General features: G+C 43.5%; 1 protein-coding gene across 1 annotated transcript in view; it reads right to left on the minus strand.

Annotated features, from left to right (window-relative positions):
• Positions 1-4,610: 4,610 nt before the first annotated feature.
• MERTK (MER proto-oncogene, tyrosine kinase) overlaps positions 4,611-19,099 on the minus strand; it is a 100,729-nt gene continuing 86,240 nt past the window's right edge. Inside the window, exons 16-19 of the mRNA XM_045550082.1 lie at positions 13,833-13,942; positions 12,154-12,313; positions 11,337-11,473; positions 4,611-5,628 (exon numbers count right to left, since the gene is read on the minus strand). Coding sequence (XP_045406038.1) covers positions 5,118-5,628; positions 11,337-11,473; positions 12,154-12,313; positions 13,833-13,942 — 918 coding nt within the window. The 3' untranslated portion in view covers positions 4,611-5,117. The remainder of the gene's footprint in view (positions 5,629-11,336; positions 11,474-12,153; positions 12,314-13,832; positions 13,943-19,099) is intronic.

Genomic DNA, 19,099 nt, shown 5'->3' on the forward strand with positions numbered 1-19,099 from the left:
GGAATATTCCTTAAAAGAAAATGATTCCTGTAAAGCCATCTGTTCCTTCCTCTGGGCTGTTATTCAAGACAGCAAGTCCTAGATGCCCTTCTTTGCAAGATCTCAATGCCCAGAATAGAGTTTTCCTCTCAGTGAATATTTAAGAATGGATGAGTGGATTATGTGTGCCCTCAAATGACTGCTGGTCAAAAACACTTTCTTCATTAGAATTTAGAATTGTGCAGTCTCAGTACATCCATTAATTAAAAATTGTCTGTCCTTAAGGGTTAATATATATAATTCTCAAGTTTCTCTTTCAAATACCTGTACGTGGACTCCCATTTTAATAAAATATTGTACATGAAACTATTCTAAAGTAGCAGTCTATGGGTTAATTTCTAGCAATAATCATTATACTTAAATACCAATAAATTAAGTAATGAGACATGTCTAAGTTAAATAGGAGTTTTGCTGCTGTTCTTACTTAGAGCTTTAAAAGAAAACAAAATCTAAATACAGGAACATTGCGCACTACTGCAACATTCATTAAGGAAAACAACTTCCCGTTTTCCCATTTGTCACCCAGAGTAACTAAACATCTTCAGAGAAGTTAAGTTGCTGTTTTAGCTGGTTTGTTACTGGGTCAGTTACTTTCCCATGAACTCAGCAGAAGTTCCAACTTGCTTTCGCCATTGACTGGGAGAAGTTACAAGGGTCTTGACTTGCATAAATCAGGGCTGGTCTGGCCAGAATCAGTCTTATGTGCAAGATAAGAGACTGTGGGTTGGCACTTTTCCCGGCTGGGGAACCTCTGCTTGGTCTGCTGGACTTGGAGGCAGAGAGGGAATCCTCCCCGGATGGCACTCTGACCCGCCTTATGTCCCCACATCCCCTTGATAAAGCCAGGACTGCTGCCATAACCCAGAGGTCCGTAACCACCCACCCCCAACCCCTGCTGCAGACCGGTACCAGTCCATGGCCTGTTAGGAACCAGGCAGGACAGCAGCAGGTGAGCGGAGGGCGTGCGAGTGAAGCTTCATCTGTATTTACTGTCACTGTCTCCCATCACCCCCAGATAGGACCATCTAGTTACAGAAAAACATGCTCAGGGCTCCCACTGATTCTGGGTTACAGTGTGCTGTATAATTATTTCATTATATATTACAATGTAATAATGATACGAAAAAAGTGCACAATAAATGTAACGTGCTTAAATCATCCTGAGACCATCCTGCCCCCCGCCACCATCTGTGGAAAAATTATCTTCCGTGAAACCAGTCCCTGGTGCCAAAAAAGGTTAGGGACAGCTGCCATAACCCGTATAGGGTTCTTCTATTGAAGGCATCCTGGGTTTAATCACTGAGGCTCAAATAATCAGCAATTAAACCCAGGATGCCATCTATAGAAAAAGGGTGTTGCCCACTCCCGAGCCCGGTGGCTATTTGAGGTGAGGGACGAGGGCCATCTTCCTTCACTCCAAACTTCCCTGACTGCGTGCATCACTAGTTCTCTCCTTTTTTTTTTTTTTTTTTTTTTAAGACAGAGTCTTGCTCTGTTGCTCTGGCTGGAGTGCCGTGGTGTCATCATAGCTCACAGCAACCTCAAACTCCAAGGCTCAGGTGGTCCTCCTGTCTCAGCCTGCCACCACACCCAGCTGATTTTTTCTATTTTTAGTAGAGACGGGGTCTAGCTCTTGCTCAGGCTGGTCTCGAACTCCTGAGCTCAAGGGATCCTCCTGCCTTGGCCTCCTAGAATGTTAGGATTACAGGTGTGAGCCACAACACCTGGCCTCTCTCTCTCTTTTGATTTTATTTTTGAGTGAGATTGTGTTATTTTGGAGGGAATTGAGGAAATAATCAGAGAAAATATTTCTAACATGACAAATGTTGGTGGGTTTGCATTGCATAAGGAATGATGCCTCAGATTGGGAACAGCCTCTAGTTAGGATGCAGTTCTTTTAAAGACCTTGCCTCCTCCCCTTCTTACACAAGCTGTTGCAGAAGGTGTTGGTGTCTTTACTGCACACTTGAGGAACTGGGGCTCCAGTCAAGTGACCTGCCCAAGATTGCACAAGGAGATCTGAAAGGACTAGCTCCCGTCCAGGCCCTGCCTCTGGCCACGCGGCCTGGCTCTTGAGGCAGAAGGCTTTGGGTTTTTCGAAAGACTTGCCTTGTTCCTCAGTTCTCCTTTCCATTCATTAAGGAAAGCAAGAAAAAGGAAGAAAAACAAAAAGGAAAGAAAAAACCTCTGTCACAAGGCAGAGCTAGTCTCAACCTGTAGGTCACGAGTATTTCTGGCACTTGTTTGTTTCTTTGTCATTTTGACCTTCTGATCCCTTGTCCCAACGTGGCTGAAGACAGTGACCTGACTTGTTTCTTGCTGTTTCCTTTCTCCCACTTTTTGCCTAACCCACCTTGTGTTCCCACATCCCGTGCGACCACTCTTAGAGTTTACGCAAAAGGGAATTTAAAAGGCTATTTTTGGTTTATGCCCAGAGGACAGTACAAGAATTTGCCAATGACTAGATTTTTTCCAAATTTCCAAACATTCAAATATGGCTAACAACACTGTAGTTCCAAAGTTCTCGGCGAGGAGATTTAAATGTGCTGAGCAATGGTAGCCCAGCTTCATTCCCTCCTATCACATCACCTTTAACCAACACCCTAGTTCATCCCTGTGTGCTGGATGAAATTAATTTCTCTGCTGTGTTTGTTGATGTCTCAAGAAAAGCCAGAAGCCACAGCTTGCTCAGTTCTCTACACTCCACTAGGGCAGAACTGGCAGGGACTCCCCAAGCTCTTCTCAGGCCACATGGAAAATACTGAGTACACTGGACAGGATTTGGGGGGCTGAGAGGCATTTGAACTATTCATTATATATATTTTTTGCATTATATAATTAAAATTAGAAATATAAAATACAAAGTATATTAGTTTAGATATTTAATGCTAAGTTTATATGAAACTTCCAAATAATAGTTTTTTCAATTTTTATAGTTGCTTATGTAGCTCACAAATATGAATATACCTCCCTATATTGGTGATGGTGGTGTTGTTGTTGACATGGGGTCTCTCTTTGTGGCCCAGGCTGGAGTACAGTGGCATGATCACAGTTCACAGCAACCTTGTACTCCTGAGCTCAAGCAATCCACCCACCTCAGCCTCCTGAGTAGCTGAGACTACAGGCATGTACCACCACACCCAGCTAATTTTTCTAATTTTTTGTAGAGATAGGGTCTTGCTATGTTGCTCAGGCTGGTCTCAAACTCCTGGCCTCAAGTGATCCTCTTGCCTCAGTTTCTCAAAGTGGTGGGATTATAGGCATGAGTCACCACACCCAGCAATATTGGAGTTTTTTCGTTTGAACTAGCCACTGTCAATTCCTGATCAAGATCTTAATGATGAATTATTCAAATTCTTGAAAGTCAGCATCCACAAGAAACTTTGCACAAGTAGGTGATAATTTTTTTATTGATTTTTTAATGACTATTCAAAAATTTTCAACAGTATAAATAAATTATCTTTGCTGGGTCTATAGCCTTTTTTCTTTCATTAATAAGATGTAATGTTGGCATTTCATGTAACAATGCAGATTCTTTGGAAACCCTCAGAACTTTTTTCATATGAAACATTTCATAGGAACAGAGGAGCCAGCTCACACTGGAGATCGGGTGCCTGGGTTGGCAGCTGTGACCAGGACTCCTGGATCCCATGTAGACACTCCTGGATCCCGTGTAGATGCTGATCCTCGAAAGCTGCAAGAGGCCTGGGTGAGGCTGCTCAGCAGTGGGGAGTTGACAGGCCTGCGGATGCCAGTGGCCAGCTGCCCCAAGGGCTGAGGGATCAATAATTCAACTGACTACATCTCCTGCCCTTACTAGCAGAGAAAGTTAGCCTCTTCCTGCCTCACTTTGCCCATGTGTGAAGTGGAGATAACGGTAGTACCTACCTGGAAGGGTTGTTATGAGGATTAAATGGGTACCATGCCTGCAGCATAGTAAGTGTTAAATGTTTATTAAATAAAATAAAAATGTCGAGAGGTTCTTGAGTAGACCCCTAAATTACATGCTTAGAGCCAGCCGGAATCAGACATTCTAAATTCTGGCTGCCGCACTCTCTAGATGTGGGCCATAAGCAGGTTATTCAATCTCTCAAAGCCTCAGCTTCCTTGCCCATCCGTGACGATGGCGCTGGCACCCATGGTATTAATATAACGACATACAGGCTAAATAGGACAGTTCACATAAAGTTCTTGAAACATAACAAGTGCTCAACGAATGATGGCTATTATGAAGTGGCAGAGCCCAGATGTGCACGCAGGTGTGCTGAGCCCCCTGCCCATGCTTACTGCCTGTGAGTCACACGTCCCGACAAAGAAGGGCTTCACCTGCCACACTCTCCTTTACCGTTTATTTAAAATATTCCTACTTGCTTTGTATTGTTCAGTCAAGATTTTCTGTCCCCATCTGTGGACTCCTGGAGTGGTTTTTCTATATCTCTAAAAAATAATGCCAAGAATGGTCAGAGCAATTGCACGGAGGACCAGGTGTTAAGAGAATTCCTTTGCAAAAGCCCTGATGCTGCCAGTGACCACTGTCTTTCCAAGTCTCAGATAAGTTCAACACGTCCTTCTTCATTCATATTTTATTAGGAAGTCATATCAGAAAATTAATCAGTTTTAAAACTTTAAATATTAAATGAATCATTCTTATCAAATACATGAACACCCAGGAGCCAAGTCAAATATGGCATTTCACTTTACAAATATTTTTACATTTAACAGTCATGAAAAGGAAAAGAACCTTAGAAAACAACTTTGACTCTGTCTGTACAAATGTTAGTATCAAAGAATGGCTGAAGCTTAAATTTTAAGATCTGCAAGATCAGTGAAATAAGTCATCTTTTATTAAAATATAATATCCTTATCTCTTTCCACCATATACATATATGTTTTTTCTTTTTAAATAAATATATATTATGTATTTTTAATGACGACTTACTCGACAACATTCATCTGGTGCTTTGGGGCCGTGGAGGTTACTTGGTAAGGAAAACAAATACCAAAAACATCAGGCCTAACTGGATTCTCCTAAAGCAGAAGAACGGACTTGATTTTGGAATGTCTCCTCCCAGCTCTTCTCACATCACTTCTGAGCCTTCTGAGGAGTCATCGGCAAACAAAAGTTCATCTGACAAGGGGCTCCCCAAGGGCAGAGTGCTAGAGAGGGACCAGGGGACCCCATTCCTTACAAGTCTGTCCTCCGGGAAAACACCGTTCTTTTCACCCGTGACTGCAGCAGAGGTGGCAGAAGCCACATCTTCCCATTCCTCACTGCCCCCATTCAGGATGTACCTTCCTTCGTGAGGTCTGTTCTCATGAACTTCTGCTGTGACCACGCTGATGGCAGCGCTGGGAGTGCAGGAGGTGATTATAGAGTCAGGGTCGATGTTCATGTCCAGCGGAGGGAGCGCAGAGCCCTCGGCCAGGCCCTCAGAGCTCGCCAGCAATGGCGTGTTGATGTAAATGATATCTGCTTTGTCCTGAACATCAGGCAAACTTTCCAAGAGCTTTTCTAGCTGCAGCCTCAACACTGAAAAGGTAGGTCGGTCCAGGGGATCAGCTCTCCAGCAAGAGTACATTATTTCATACCTAAAAGTGCAAAACAAGCGAATTACCTCCTGGCACAGCACAAGGATCCCTTAGTACAATCCACCCCTTTTCATCTTATCTTTAATTTTTATCACAGTTTAATCAACATTTGTTCTACTTTTTATGGAAATCATTGAGATTTTTTTTTAGGTGGCTTAATATTTATAAAACTTTTGTAAATGTTCCATGGGTATTTGACAAGAAAGTGATTCTGTTTCCTGGAGTAGACACCCTATGTGGCAATTATATCTAACTTTGCAAATAAGGAATATTTATGGTCTTTTTCTTTATACAGTGGTTGGCAAATTATGGCCCACAGGCCATATCTGGCTCACTGTCTGCTTTGTAAATTTTACCTGAACAGAGCTTTGCCTATTTGTTTATGAGTTGTCTGTAACTGCTTTTGCTGCAATGGCAGAGTTGAGCAGGTGCTTCAAAGCCAGAAATATTTACTACTTGGTACTTTACAGAGAAAGTTTGCAGACTCCGCCCTATGCTGTCAAGCTGGGTTGTTACCAGGAGAGCTGAATTAGATGGGGCCCTGGGGCTGGGGCTAAGGAGGGCAGCAGCAGGGGTGAGGGGCGCTGTGTGGTGAGTATCACTCCGTCTAGTCTTCTCAACAGCCCTGTCGCTGTCACTTTGTAACGATGGCGAGAGTGCGCTCAGGGATGGTACAGAAGGTGCCATGGCCATGTAGGCAATAGGGAAATCAGATTCAGACTGGACAACTCTACATCCAAGTGCACCTCATGACCCCATCTGCGGTGTTCTATAGGCGACGATTCTTTCTTCTGAACAGTTTCTCTATTCCCAGTGTCCAGGGTAATTAAGAATTATAATGAAGTGACATTTAAAAGAGCACAATAAAATGGAGAGATGACACTCAGGAATCACTAGGCTGAAACGAAGAGTAAGTTATACCATCGCTTCACTTTTTTAAAAAAAATTTTCTATGTATGATTGCTAGGCTTGACCTTTTAGGGCCAGGCATATTAATTGGCTTTCAGAGATATATATTTTATAAGATAGGGTCTTGCTATTTTGCCCAGGCTGATCTCAAACTCCTGGGCCTAAGCAATCCTACCACCTCAGCCTCTTGAGTAGCTGGGGTTACAGGCGTGTGCCACCATGCCTGGCAAACATTTTGTTTTGATCTTTTCCTGTTTTGAGAAATTGATATTCATGTCACTGGATAAGAAAACACCCCAAATTTAAATCATCTGGCACATGCAGTAAATTACTGGTATCTTATGAACAGAAATATGCAATTCCCATGTTTACATTTTGTCCTGTCTTATAGATCCTTTGGCTGATTCTACTATGGTAGTATTTCACAAAGAACACATGGATCTCACTCATGTAGACGTATAATAACATCTTTTCACTTGTCTACTTTTCCAGCCTTTACCAACACCCACACGTGCATGAGGAAGGTGGAGACTCGCAAAACGCCATGTATATAAAGATCCTTAACACAGGGCATGGCACGTTTCCCTGTCTCACAACCCTGATTCTCATCCCAGGCTTAGGAGTTCTTTCTAGTCCCCCTGTCTCACCTTCATTACATGGTCACTTAGACTTGGCACACAATTTTTGTTTCTATTTCATGGCACAAATGGCTTTCACGGCACAAATCAATTTGCATGACTCCCTGTTTTCCACAGAGCCTTGACTGTTTGCACTCTGAGATGAGCTTTGAGACATTCTTTCCTTAGCGACACAATCTTCTTTTCAGTTACTTCCTCAAGGGCAGTGCCACTTAATTTACTTTCATTTATTCCATGTCTTAGGAGAAAGTGTTTAAGTAATCTATTTTGTGTTTCAACTAGAATAGTAGCAACATCACTTTGAAACTTCTTTTTTATAGTTAATACTTTATGAAATATAAAAAATATAAATATGACTTTTAAAGCACAGTGAGCAAGTGTACTGTCTAGCCTACTCCCACAGAAGGGCAATTTCACACTAGTGGACCAAGAGGATTAACAAGAAGCATCTGGTAAATAATATTAATAGAAGGGCTGTGATGTTTAGTGATTGAAATTTTATGGATGGAAAGAAAAATAAGTTTGGTAATTGCCTTGGTAAATGGTCATTTTTGTTTTTCTGTTGAGATTTTATAAAAGATACAATTATATAAGCTGCCAAGAGCTGGGAATAGGGGAGAATGGCGAGCAGTTTAATAGGGAGAGAGTTTCAGTTTTGTAAGATGAAAGAGTTCTGGAGATGGTGGTGATGGTTATACAACAATGTGAATGTCACGACTGAACTATACAAAAGTGGTTAAGATGGTGCATTTATGTTATGTATACTTTACCAGAATTAAAAAAAATGCAATCATATAAATTTACAAACTTTATAAACGTGTGACTTTACTCATGTTTTTCAAGCATGTCCTTTGTTCCTGGCTCTGAGGATGGCTGAGTACAGTGCTGCCAGTCTGCTCAGGGAAATGACGCCCGCCTCCCACTAGCCGTGCATGTGTCTCCACCATCTTAGCCAGCGTCTACCCTCGCTCTGCCACTAAGCCCCCTGTGACTCTGACCTTGCTCCTTCTCTGGGCCTGGGATGCCTCAGGTGGAAGTGGAGGAGGCAGTCAATGAGCGGAGGAGGGTTTTTAAGAGGAGGAAGGCAGGTGTGAGCTCGGTCCTCGGGGCACACGAGTAGCAGGAAAGAGGCAGGGCCGCTCTGCACCCGTCAACATGCCAGGCCCTGGGGGCCAACGTGAACCAGAGCTCAAGGTCAGTGTTGGGGTGGTCAGGAATAAGAATGAGGGCAGTGCTGTGATGGGGCAGGTAAGCCCCAGAGAGGAGCCCCTGAATCTGAGTGGGTGCAGCTTTAAGGCCACTGACGCAGCGAGAACGTTACCAGTGAGTGCCAGCTGTGGGTGGACCAGTGTGCCCCGACCATTTACTCCTTGCTGCAGCCCCATGAAGGAAGAAACAGCCCTGCTCTGGACAGGGCGGCTGAGGCCCGGAGAGGAGCGGGGTTGCCTGAGGTCACGCCAACAGTCAACAGCAGTACTCAGCCCATCTGACATGGGGCCCCTGCTCTCATCTGCGACCCCATCCTCCTAGGCTGGAAATAACAACCCGCAACCTTTCCTCATGGTTACTGTTTGAGCCACCGTGCTAAACACTTTATAGACATCAGCTTGCTCGGTCAGCACAGCCACCCATTACACAGGTACCATTAAACCCATTTTATAGGTGAGTTACCTGAGAGGATGATGCTTGGCCCCAGGTTGAGGGTAAAGCTGCAATCCAGATCCAGGGGTGTCTGGCCCCACAGACCAGGTTCGTAACCACTGAGCAGACCTGCCCGACATGGGTCAGATCCAGAGGAATTTGGATTTCACCCCATGGGCAATGAAAAATCAACTGAAAGATCAGCTTCAGAAGCATTCCATGATGGGGCTATAATTCTAGAAAGGTTACTCTGGTCGTCACCCAAAGACTGTATTAGGAGCCTGGGGCAGCAGGGAGGCTGTGACGGGTGCAGTGGGGAAATGTCCCATGGACACTGACAGGGACATCACAGAGAGCGGCCTCTGGGGTGGTGAGGAGCAGGGCCCGCAGCCTGGTCACCCAGGGGCTGATGCTGTGAGGAGAGGTGACCCACAGGGGGGCAGGAGGGGAGGGCAGGCACAAAGGGCGCTCTGTGATTCACATCGTCATACTTCAGAGCTTTTCAAAAACCAAGAGGCAACCAAACACAGGACTTAACTCATCTCAACTATGTTTGGAGAGAAGCAGCTCAGAAGGACTCATTTCATTTTTAAAAGGGAACGTCTCAGAAATGGAAACACAGAGGCCTCTTTGGGGGATGCTGCTGTTCACCGGCATCCAGATGTGAGAGGAGACAGGGAAGGCAGCCTGGCTTGCAAAGGCCTTGAGGCCAGAGCTGGGGCCACAGCTGCCTCTGCACGGTGGTGCAGGGAGCCCACGGGAGGTGGGGGCTGGGGGTCTGCCCGCGACTTCCCCAGCCACATGGCGCGTGCTGACTCTGCTGCTCCGTCTCCTAAAAAGTCTCCCAGAAAACCGACTCAGCATTCTCTCATTTTGGCTCTAAGACCACAATATGACACAGCTTTGACCTTGCTAAGACCCAAGATAATCACTGCAAATATGAACTTTTTTTGGTGCACAGAGAAAGCTAAGAAACTTCAACAAAATTCTTTCTAGTCAATATTGTTTGATTGAAATGTTTCCTCATTTTCAGAAACAAGCATTTCATTAACATCGCCCTTTTAAAACTACCGTGAAACCCTAGAACTAATTTAATTACCATTCCATGATGTTTTAAAATGATTTACAGTGTTTGTTTGTGTTCGTAATGTTATACAGCTACAGCCACAATAACCACCACCACCACCACCAAGCAGAGCGAGGCTGTGATTAAAAGTTTCCTTCTGTTTTGCTTTGAAGGGACTTGGGAGGCCTGAGGGGAAACGAACCCAGGCTTGCTCTCCCATGTGAGGCAGCAGGGCCAGAGTGTGTGCATGTGTGTGCATGTATGTGTGTGTGTGGAGGGGGTGCTGCCCACCGTGCTCACCCACACCGGCGCCCGGGCATGGCCCTCCATGACAGCCAGCACAGGCCCACGCATTGAAATGTTCTTACGAAATGCGGTGAGAATGCCCTCTCTGAGCCCACGGCCCTTACACACAATGGTGAACGGTGAGAGGAGTCTCACCATCAGGAAGGTTCAAATCACCACGCTACAGGCAGCACCATAAGAAATTATTTTACAAAGGTTAGCAAGGTGCCTGGGGGAGATCAGTTCACAGTGATGCCACTAATAATTGGCTCGTTACCTGAGCATTTACTCTGTGCGCCTCCTACAGGCTGAGCCTTCCGTGTACTGTCTTATTTAACCCTCACTGTATCTCCCTGAGAGATGTATGGTGATACGTTTTTTGTGGCTGATAACATGAGGCCCAGAGAGGGCAAGTCAACTGCCATGGCCACAACATACATACATGGCTGGTTAGGAGGCAGAGCCTGGCCTGCCCGACTCCAAGGCCCATGCTGCCTGGAGGACAGAGGGGCCTGTCGGGAAGGGATGTGCACTGTGGTCCTGCGTGCGTTTAGCTGGGGGTTTTCACTCCTGGCTGAGCACACAGACTCCCAGAGAGCATTTTAAAGCAAACATTTCTGGGCACACTTTGTACCAAAAGCATCACTACCTACAGGTACAAGGCTGAGGAGTCACATTGTTAGAACATCCCCCAAGCAATTCTGATGACCAGCCTGATCTCAAAGTGACCGGCTTAGATTTCTAAATTTCCTGATGAAGGATATTACTGAGTGGTGTGTTTGAAATGCTATATATTATAGAAAGAGAAGGATAACTGGTCTGAAAGAGGGTGGAGGGTCATTCAAGTACCTCATGCACTATAAAGCAAGCCTGTTTATCTGTGGATATATTTCCTAGTGGTATGGAAGGTATTTTAGGATATGTGCCATCCCCTTGACTTCACAGTGCCCGTCTTTCGAGGCTAGGCTCACTTGGAGGAGTCACTGGAGATGCCACATGCCATCTCCCACACCAGGAGTGGTTCCTGGCCTGGAGTGTCAGCAGGTGCCACCCTCTGCACATGCCCACCTGGCTTACGCACCCTCCCACACACACATTTGGTGCACTTCCCCTGCAGAGCCAAGTGGCTGCCCCACGCAGAGCCCAGGGACACAGAGAAGCTCACTCACAGCTCATCCAGGCAGTCCTCGGGCTGCTTCAGTCTGTGGCCGTGGAGAAGATAGTCATACATCTCATGGTTCTGCACCCCGGGATAGGGAGTCATTCCCCGCGTGGCGATTTCCCACATGGTCACGCCAAATGCCCACTGAGAACAAGGCAACAACAAATTAGGATGCAAGTCTTTCCACAAAGGCTGAATGGACTTTTTCTTTGGGAAAGGTCATTTCCTTAAAGCCCGGATGACCGTACACAAAGCCGGCAATTATGTATGAGACACGCTGCTCTCCCAATATGGCAATAGTGTGGGTTGGAGTGTCACTGTTCCCCAATTTTATGAAAGTTGTTCTGGGAAATTTGGCAAAGGCAGAAATAGCTTCGTCACACACCATGCCTCTGCTTACGGCTCTGCTCCACCATGACTGTGAGGTGCTCCCTTCGCCTACTCTTGGGTCAAGGGTGTAATTCCACAGTGCCTTTCATGTAGCATCTTGGTTCCAAAGAGCCACTGGATGAACTCATCCAATTTAATGACTATGAAATATCTTAGTTGTGGGCAATGAGTCATCCTTTGATTGCAAAGAAAAATGGAACTAAATGAAGGGCCTGTGCAAAGCAGAGCTCTTCTTAATGTTAGGATGCTTCACCAGAATCTACCGTTGTACCTGAATTAAAGTATCTAGTAAGACATAAAAGAGGAGGCTGAGCATGCTCCCAATTCTCAGTTTATCAAAGGATAAAATGTCTTGCAATACCAGCTTAAGTCATTGCTTTCAGTGTGTCTTCATCTTTGCAAGGTGGAGCCCTGAATCAAAGCTGTGTACATACCACGTCACTTTTACTTGTGTAGACTCGGTCTGCAAGACTCTCTATGGCAATCCATTTCACAGGCATCTTAGCGATGCGGCCTTGGCGGTAGTAATCGCCACTGTAAATCTTCTTAGAGAGGCCAAAATCCGCAACACAGACAGTCATGTCATCTCGCAACCTGCAGAGAGCAAAGTTCATGTCCTCAGCAACCTCAGGGCAAAGCCTTAATTCACTGGTCTGCATCAGATGCTGCTGAAAACATTTATCGAAGTGACCAAAGGAAGACAGAGACCCTATCGGCCTGGGAAGGTCCTGCTTTGGGACCAATGGCAGGGCAAGTGTGGCCAGAAGAGCTATAGTCGGCAGCACTCTGGTCTGTGTGGGGATCTGGACCAGCAAGGGCTCCTGTGCACAGTGGATGGAGACACCTGGAGGGAACAGAGATGTGGAGTAGAAGAAGCAGCAGCTCAAAACCAGGCCCTCTGCTAGACTGATTTAGTGCCCCAGGAGCCTCCTGCCTAAGGTCTGGAAGCAGCACCTGCCTTGTGGACTCAGCAAGGCTCCCGAGAGTGTGGAGGAGGTGGGGAAGTACTGCTCTAAGACGGAGATGCTGGACTACTTGCCAAGATGACCAGGTGGGTGCTTGAGAAATTGATTGGGAAATGAAAGAGATATAATCGCATTTATAGCTCATCATTAAAACAGTTCCTAGACAAGAAGGAGGAGGAAGAACAGGAAAAAGAGAAAGAGAAGGAGGAGATATAGAGTGGTCTGGGGTAGGTGACTAACTTGTCTCTGCCTGACACTGACTTTCAAAACTGCGAGTCTCATGTCCTGGGAATCCCCGTTGTCCAGGGCAAACCAGAAAGCTGTTCACCCTACCCGCTGGGAAACTCATGAAGGAAACAGAAATTTTTCTACCTCCATGGGAGAAAAATTGTTTAAATAAAAGCAATAACAAAATCCAACCCCCCTTTGGGGGTTTTAAAAATGAGGTTTGTGAAATGGGTAGGGGCTGGGGGGCAGGGTTGGTTGGGAGGCATGAGGGTGGAGGCCCTATTGTCACACCTCTGACCTAGAAAAGCAAATGACAGCAACATATTTAAGGACCACTCCCTCTTCTTGCAACAGCAAACTTAAAATCAAGAAATAGTTACTGTTTTTGAAGATTTACAGCAGATAACGGCTCTGTTGAAGCAGGTTGAAGAAATGGGGAGAACGTAAGTCCAAAGTTCAGACAATAAGCCATTGTCTGCTGTGAAAGGAAAGCTTCCACGTATTCAAAGCACAGAACTCCTTCACAAGAAGCGTTAGGAAAACTTAGGGCCAAAAACCTCTGCAATTTTTATGACTATCTTCAGGATTAGCTGACTTACACCTAACTCTGGGTCCAAAGCTAGCTGCTGGCAGTGAGGAAGGATCAAAGGTCACACCTAGCAGTCCTCCCTGAGGGAGGGAGTGAAAATGAAAAAGTAGTCACAGGAGAAAGCTTTGGAGGCCAACCAGAGTCTTAGAGGCAGAGGTATTTAAATCCCAAGCAAACACTCAGTCATAATCCCATTTTCAGAGCAAGCCATACCATCCCCTCCCAAACTTAGCTTCCTTCCGTATCTCAACAGCAACAGGCCATCCCCCAACCCTGCAAACATCGAATACCATGAGGTCCAACCCCTTCCAGGATGGCCCAGGACTCTTACATGCAGTTTCGAGCAGCTAAATCTCGATGAAGAAAGTTCCTGTTGCTGAGATACTCCATTCCCAGGGCAATATCCACCATGAACTTCAATAGCGTCTGCAGAGGAATATGCTAGGGGCGAGACGAAACAAGAAGAAAGACTAGCTCTTAAAAAGGAAAACTTGGCAAGCTGGTTCCATCTGAAGGGGTAAATGGTGTTTTTATGGGGTGGTGAAACAAGGAAACAAAATCTTTCACTTCCATCCATATCACTAAAATCACAAATAAGGTTTTCAAAAAGGAATGAAAAAAAAAAAAACCCTAAAACTTCTTGGCAAGTATCACATTCTCTTCTCCCCATCTTTACACATATTTACAGTGAATAACATTCTGTTTCTTTGCACAAGTTATGAGATCAAATGCAATCCTTAGTATCCTTCCGAGTGGGACAGAGTCCCCAGAGAGGAAGGGACGGAAGGTCTGGCTTCAGCAGGGGTGAGGGGTGTGTGTGTAGAGGAGAGTTCTAACGTCTGGGAGGCAAAAAGCCCACTGAGGAGGAGCTGTTTCCAATTAGGCACCCACATCTGCTATCATTTTACTTTGAAATGTTTTGAAAGATACTTTTTTCTTCTAATCAGAAATTAGGATAGATTTTGCCCCTTATCACAGGACCAAAGTATCACATATTCAAGAATTTTCATTTTGTTCCTCTAGGGCCCTCCTGTAAGTTTCAAATCTAGTGGGTTGTTTTGTTTTTTAAGAGACAGGGTCTTGCTCTGTCACCCAGGCTGGAGTGCAGTGTTGTGATCATAGCCTACTCACTGCAGTCACAAACTCCTGGGCTCAAGCAATCCTCCCACCTCAGCCTCCCAAGTAGCTGAGACTACAGGTGCATGCCATCATTTCTGGCTAACATTTAAAATTTTTTGTGGAGATGGGGTCTCGCTATGTTCCCATTCTGGTCTCAAACTCCTGGCCTCAAGTAATTCTCTCACCTCAGCCTCCCAAAGTGCTGGGATTATACGCATGAGCCATCATGCCCAGCCAAGTCTAGTGTTTTAAAAATCAAACTAGACTGCTGTGTTAGAAAACTTACCACTGTTAGAATCAGTTATGAGGATTATGACTGATGAAACTTCCATGTAGTAACTAAATATTTTAGCACAATCATGGCCCTAAAGAAAAGAGTTTACCGCAAGTTCCTGGCAATAATGAATGAGTCCATCCATGATATACTCTCCCTAAGGCACTGGATTTGTCATGGCTTGTTCTCCATGGAACACGAGTTTTCCAAAATGGTACTCATGAAGACATTGCAGTTTTAGCGATTTATATTTTCCAACCAAGACACATGTCAATTACATATTGCATATATGAACAAAATGCTTTAATTATGCTTACCCTTAATTAATGGAGTTGTTAAAAAAATGTAAAAAAAAATATATATATATATATTGTAAGGCTGGTGGCGGGCACCCCTCCCCTCCCTAATGAAAAAAAGAAGCCCAGGAGATCTGCGAAAACAATGCCTGCAGGGCCCAGCTATGTTAAAGAATAGCCACACCTGGATGGTTACCCTGATAAGGGTCTCAGTTCCTGGAATCCATACATACCACCAGCCCCTCCTAGTTCTGAATACCCACCCTAAAACCATAACGGAACCGAAAAACCCCCATCCCCCAGCTCTAAAACATATATAAGCCCACACAAGACTTCTGGGCGGTGCAACTTCTCAAGCCCCTCTCCCCCAGGACCTGAGAACCTCGCCCGGGCACCCCTTTCTTGGGACCTGTTACCCTCACTCAGGAGTGCTCCAATAAAGCCTCTTTACTTATCCCTTTCTACTCTGCTTGTCTTTCTTTCTCTGGCGATGACCATCCCAAAACCTTACATTTACAAGGCATGAAAGTTTTATGCCTCTGTTCCATACATTTGGAGCATTTGATTTTCTGGATGCTAATTTCCAGGAAAGGACTTGGTTCCTAAGAAATATCAAATACTGCTATTATTCATTAAGGTATAATGAATATCAGGTACTATTTATTTGTGTTCTTTTTTTCCTAGAATAATTATGCTATTCTTAGAGACTGTGACCAAAGCTATTTAAAAAATAATTGTGTGGTACAATTAATAAATGAGTTCAGCAAGGTTGCAGGATACAAAATGGACATATAAAAATAAATTGTATTTTTACATACTAGCAATGAAAAATTTGAAAATGAAATTAAGAAAGCAATTTCATTTACAATAGAATCAAAATAAAATACTTAGAAATAAATTTAACAAAGAATTGTAAAACTTACATTCTGAAAGTACAAAATGTTGAAAGAAATTAAATATCTAAATACATGGAATCCTGAGTTCATGGATTGGAAGACTTAATATTGTTATGATAGCAAAACTCCCCACATTGATCAAACAGCTGGCTTCTTTGTAGATATTGACAAGCTGATCCTAAAATTCATATGGAAACTCAAGGAATGCAAAATAGCCAAAACAAGCTTGAATAAGAACAATGTCAGAGGACTCACACTTACTGATTTAGAAAGTTACTCCAGAGCAACTATAATTAAGGCAGTATGGTATTGGAATAAAAATAGGCATGTAGATAAATGAAATAGAAATGAGAGTCCAGGAATAAGCCAATATATGGTCAACTGCTGGTTTGTTTTTTTTTTTTGGTCAACTGACTTTTAACAAGGATGTCAAAACCATTGACAAGAGGGAAAGAATAGTCTTTCAATCAATGGTCACATGCAAAAGAATGAAATTGGACCTCAACCCCAAACGTATACAAAAATTAACTCAAAGATCAAAAGATGGATCAAAGACCTAGACGTAAGAGCCCAAATTATAAAATTCTTAGAAGAAAACATAGGAGTAAATCTTTGTGACTTTGGATTGGGCAATAGTTTCTTAGACATGACACCAAAAGCACAAATAACCAAAGGAAAAAAGATAGACTGGACTTCACCAAAATTAAAAATATTTGTGCTTCAAAGAACACCATCAAGAAAGCAAAAAGATAGCCACAGAAAGAAAGAAGATATTTGCAAATCACATATGTGATAAGGAACTTGTATCTAGAATATATGCACAAGTCATAAAACTCAATAACAAAAAGACAGATAATACCATTAAAAAATAGGCAAAGAAAGGATTAGAACAGACATTCCTCCAAAGAAGATATTCAAATGGCCAATAAGCATATGAAAAGATGCTCAACATTATTAGTCATTAGAGAAATGCATATCAAAATGACAATAAGATGCCACTTCACACCCACTGGAGTGGCTAGAATAAAAATGTGAGATAATAACAAGTGTTGGGGAGGATGTGGAGAAATTGGAATCCTTGTATATTGCTGGTGGGAATGGAAAATCATGTGGCTACTTTAGAAAACAATCTGGCAGTTTCTCAAAAAGTTAGACATTTAATTACCATTTGATCCAGCAATTCTACAGCTAGGTATATACCAAAAGAATTTAAAACATATGTCAATGCAAAAATTTGTGCACAAATACTGATAAAGTATTATTCATAAAAGCCAGAAAAAGTGAACTCAAATGTCCATCAAAAGATGAACAAAGCACGGTATATCCACACAATGGAATATTAATCCAGCTATAAATAAGAATGAAGTACTGATGCTACAACATGGATAAACCTTGAAAACATTACATAAGTGGAAGAAGCCAGCCACCAAAAAACTATAGATTGAGATGATTCCATTTATATGACATGTCCAAAATAGGCAAATATAGAGAGATATAAGTAGGTTAATGGTTGCTTAGGGCTAGGAGCAAGGGAGAAGCAGTAAAAAGGGATTTAGAGGTGACCACTAAAGGGTATGGATTTTGTTTTTTGTTTATTTGTTTAGGTGATGGAAATGATCTAAAATTGATTGTGGTGACGGTTGCACAATTCTGGAATATACTAATAACCACTGAATTGAACACCTTAAATTGTGTGGTATTTGAATTATATCACAATAAAGCTGTTACCAAAAAAAAAAAAAAAGTGCTACTGCAGGAAAAGAGAGAGAAAAGACAAAAAGCAGGCTTCTCTCCCTTGTCTCTGGAGGCTGGTGTGTGAGGATGTGATGCCGGAGGAACTGCTGCTGTTTTGTAACCATGTGGATCGCCTGCTGCAGATGGATAGCAGAAAGGACTTCTGGACACTTGATGATGTTGTTAAGGACAGAAGTGGCCAACTCTAGAGCTGTGCTACCTCTGGACTTCATTGCATGAGACCCTGTATCTCCTTGTAAGGTCATTTTGAGTTGGATTTTGCATTCCATGCTGGTGAAGTTGTCCTACTTGTTGCAGACCCTAAAAGTTGGCCCCAACTTATCTTTCCTGCTCTACCACCCTCCTCTTACCCTTCTACTACTTTGTTGTTGCCATATGAGAAAACCTGCTTTTCCTAAAAAAAAAAAGTGTGTTCTCAGATCGCCTGGTCTTTGCTCATTCTGATCCAGGCTGTGTGCTTCTCTTAATTTTCCATTTCATTCCTACTGCTCCTTTGAGGATAACCACAATGATAGTGTGGAATATTTAAAAGGTTTTTCCAGTCAGAATTTGTTTCTTCTCTGAAGCTCTAGAGCGGGTTGCTCACACCTGTTTGATGGATGTTATTACAGCCTGCCTCCCTATGTCCTGTCAACCTCAAGAGAAGTGGGGTCATGTTTTGTCATCTGCCTGTCTGCCCTGCACACCTCCAGGGCCGCTGTTCACAGTGAGTGGCACCATAGGTCCAGCACCCAAGCCCTGCTGGAGAGGCACATTTACATACACCTAGTCTTGGGGAACTCCAGGAACAAAGGGTGTGTTTATTCCCAGAGAATTGACTGAACAGGCAGCAAAGCTGAGTAAAAGCTTGATTTTCCTGTTTGTCTAAGTACTCTGAGTCTTCCATCTTTATCTGTGGCTACTAAGTATGAAAATAGGAAAATACATTCCTTTTTATATTTATAACACTTGGAAGTTATTTTCCATCATGGAAGATATACTTGTATTTTTGCAAACAAACTATTCATTAGTCAGTAAAATGCTATGTACTTGTTTTCCACACTTGCTATTTTGTTCAAAAGAAGATAAAATCACAGCAGAACTTTTGGCAAACATAGACAAGCTGATTCTAAAGTTTATATGGAAGGGCAATGAACCTAGAATAGCTAAAACTATTCTGCAAAGGTAGAATAAAGCAGGAGGAATCATATGATGTGATTTTAAGACTTATAAAGCTACAGTCATCAAGACAATGTGATAGGGGCAAAGGGTGCGTAGT

This window comes from Lemur catta, chromosome 4, assembly GCF_020740605.2.
Source record: "Lemur catta isolate mLemCat1 chromosome 4, mLemCat1.pri, whole genome shotgun sequence".
Classification (NCBI taxonomy): Eukaryota; Metazoa; Chordata; class Mammalia; order Primates; family Lemuridae; genus Lemur; species Lemur catta.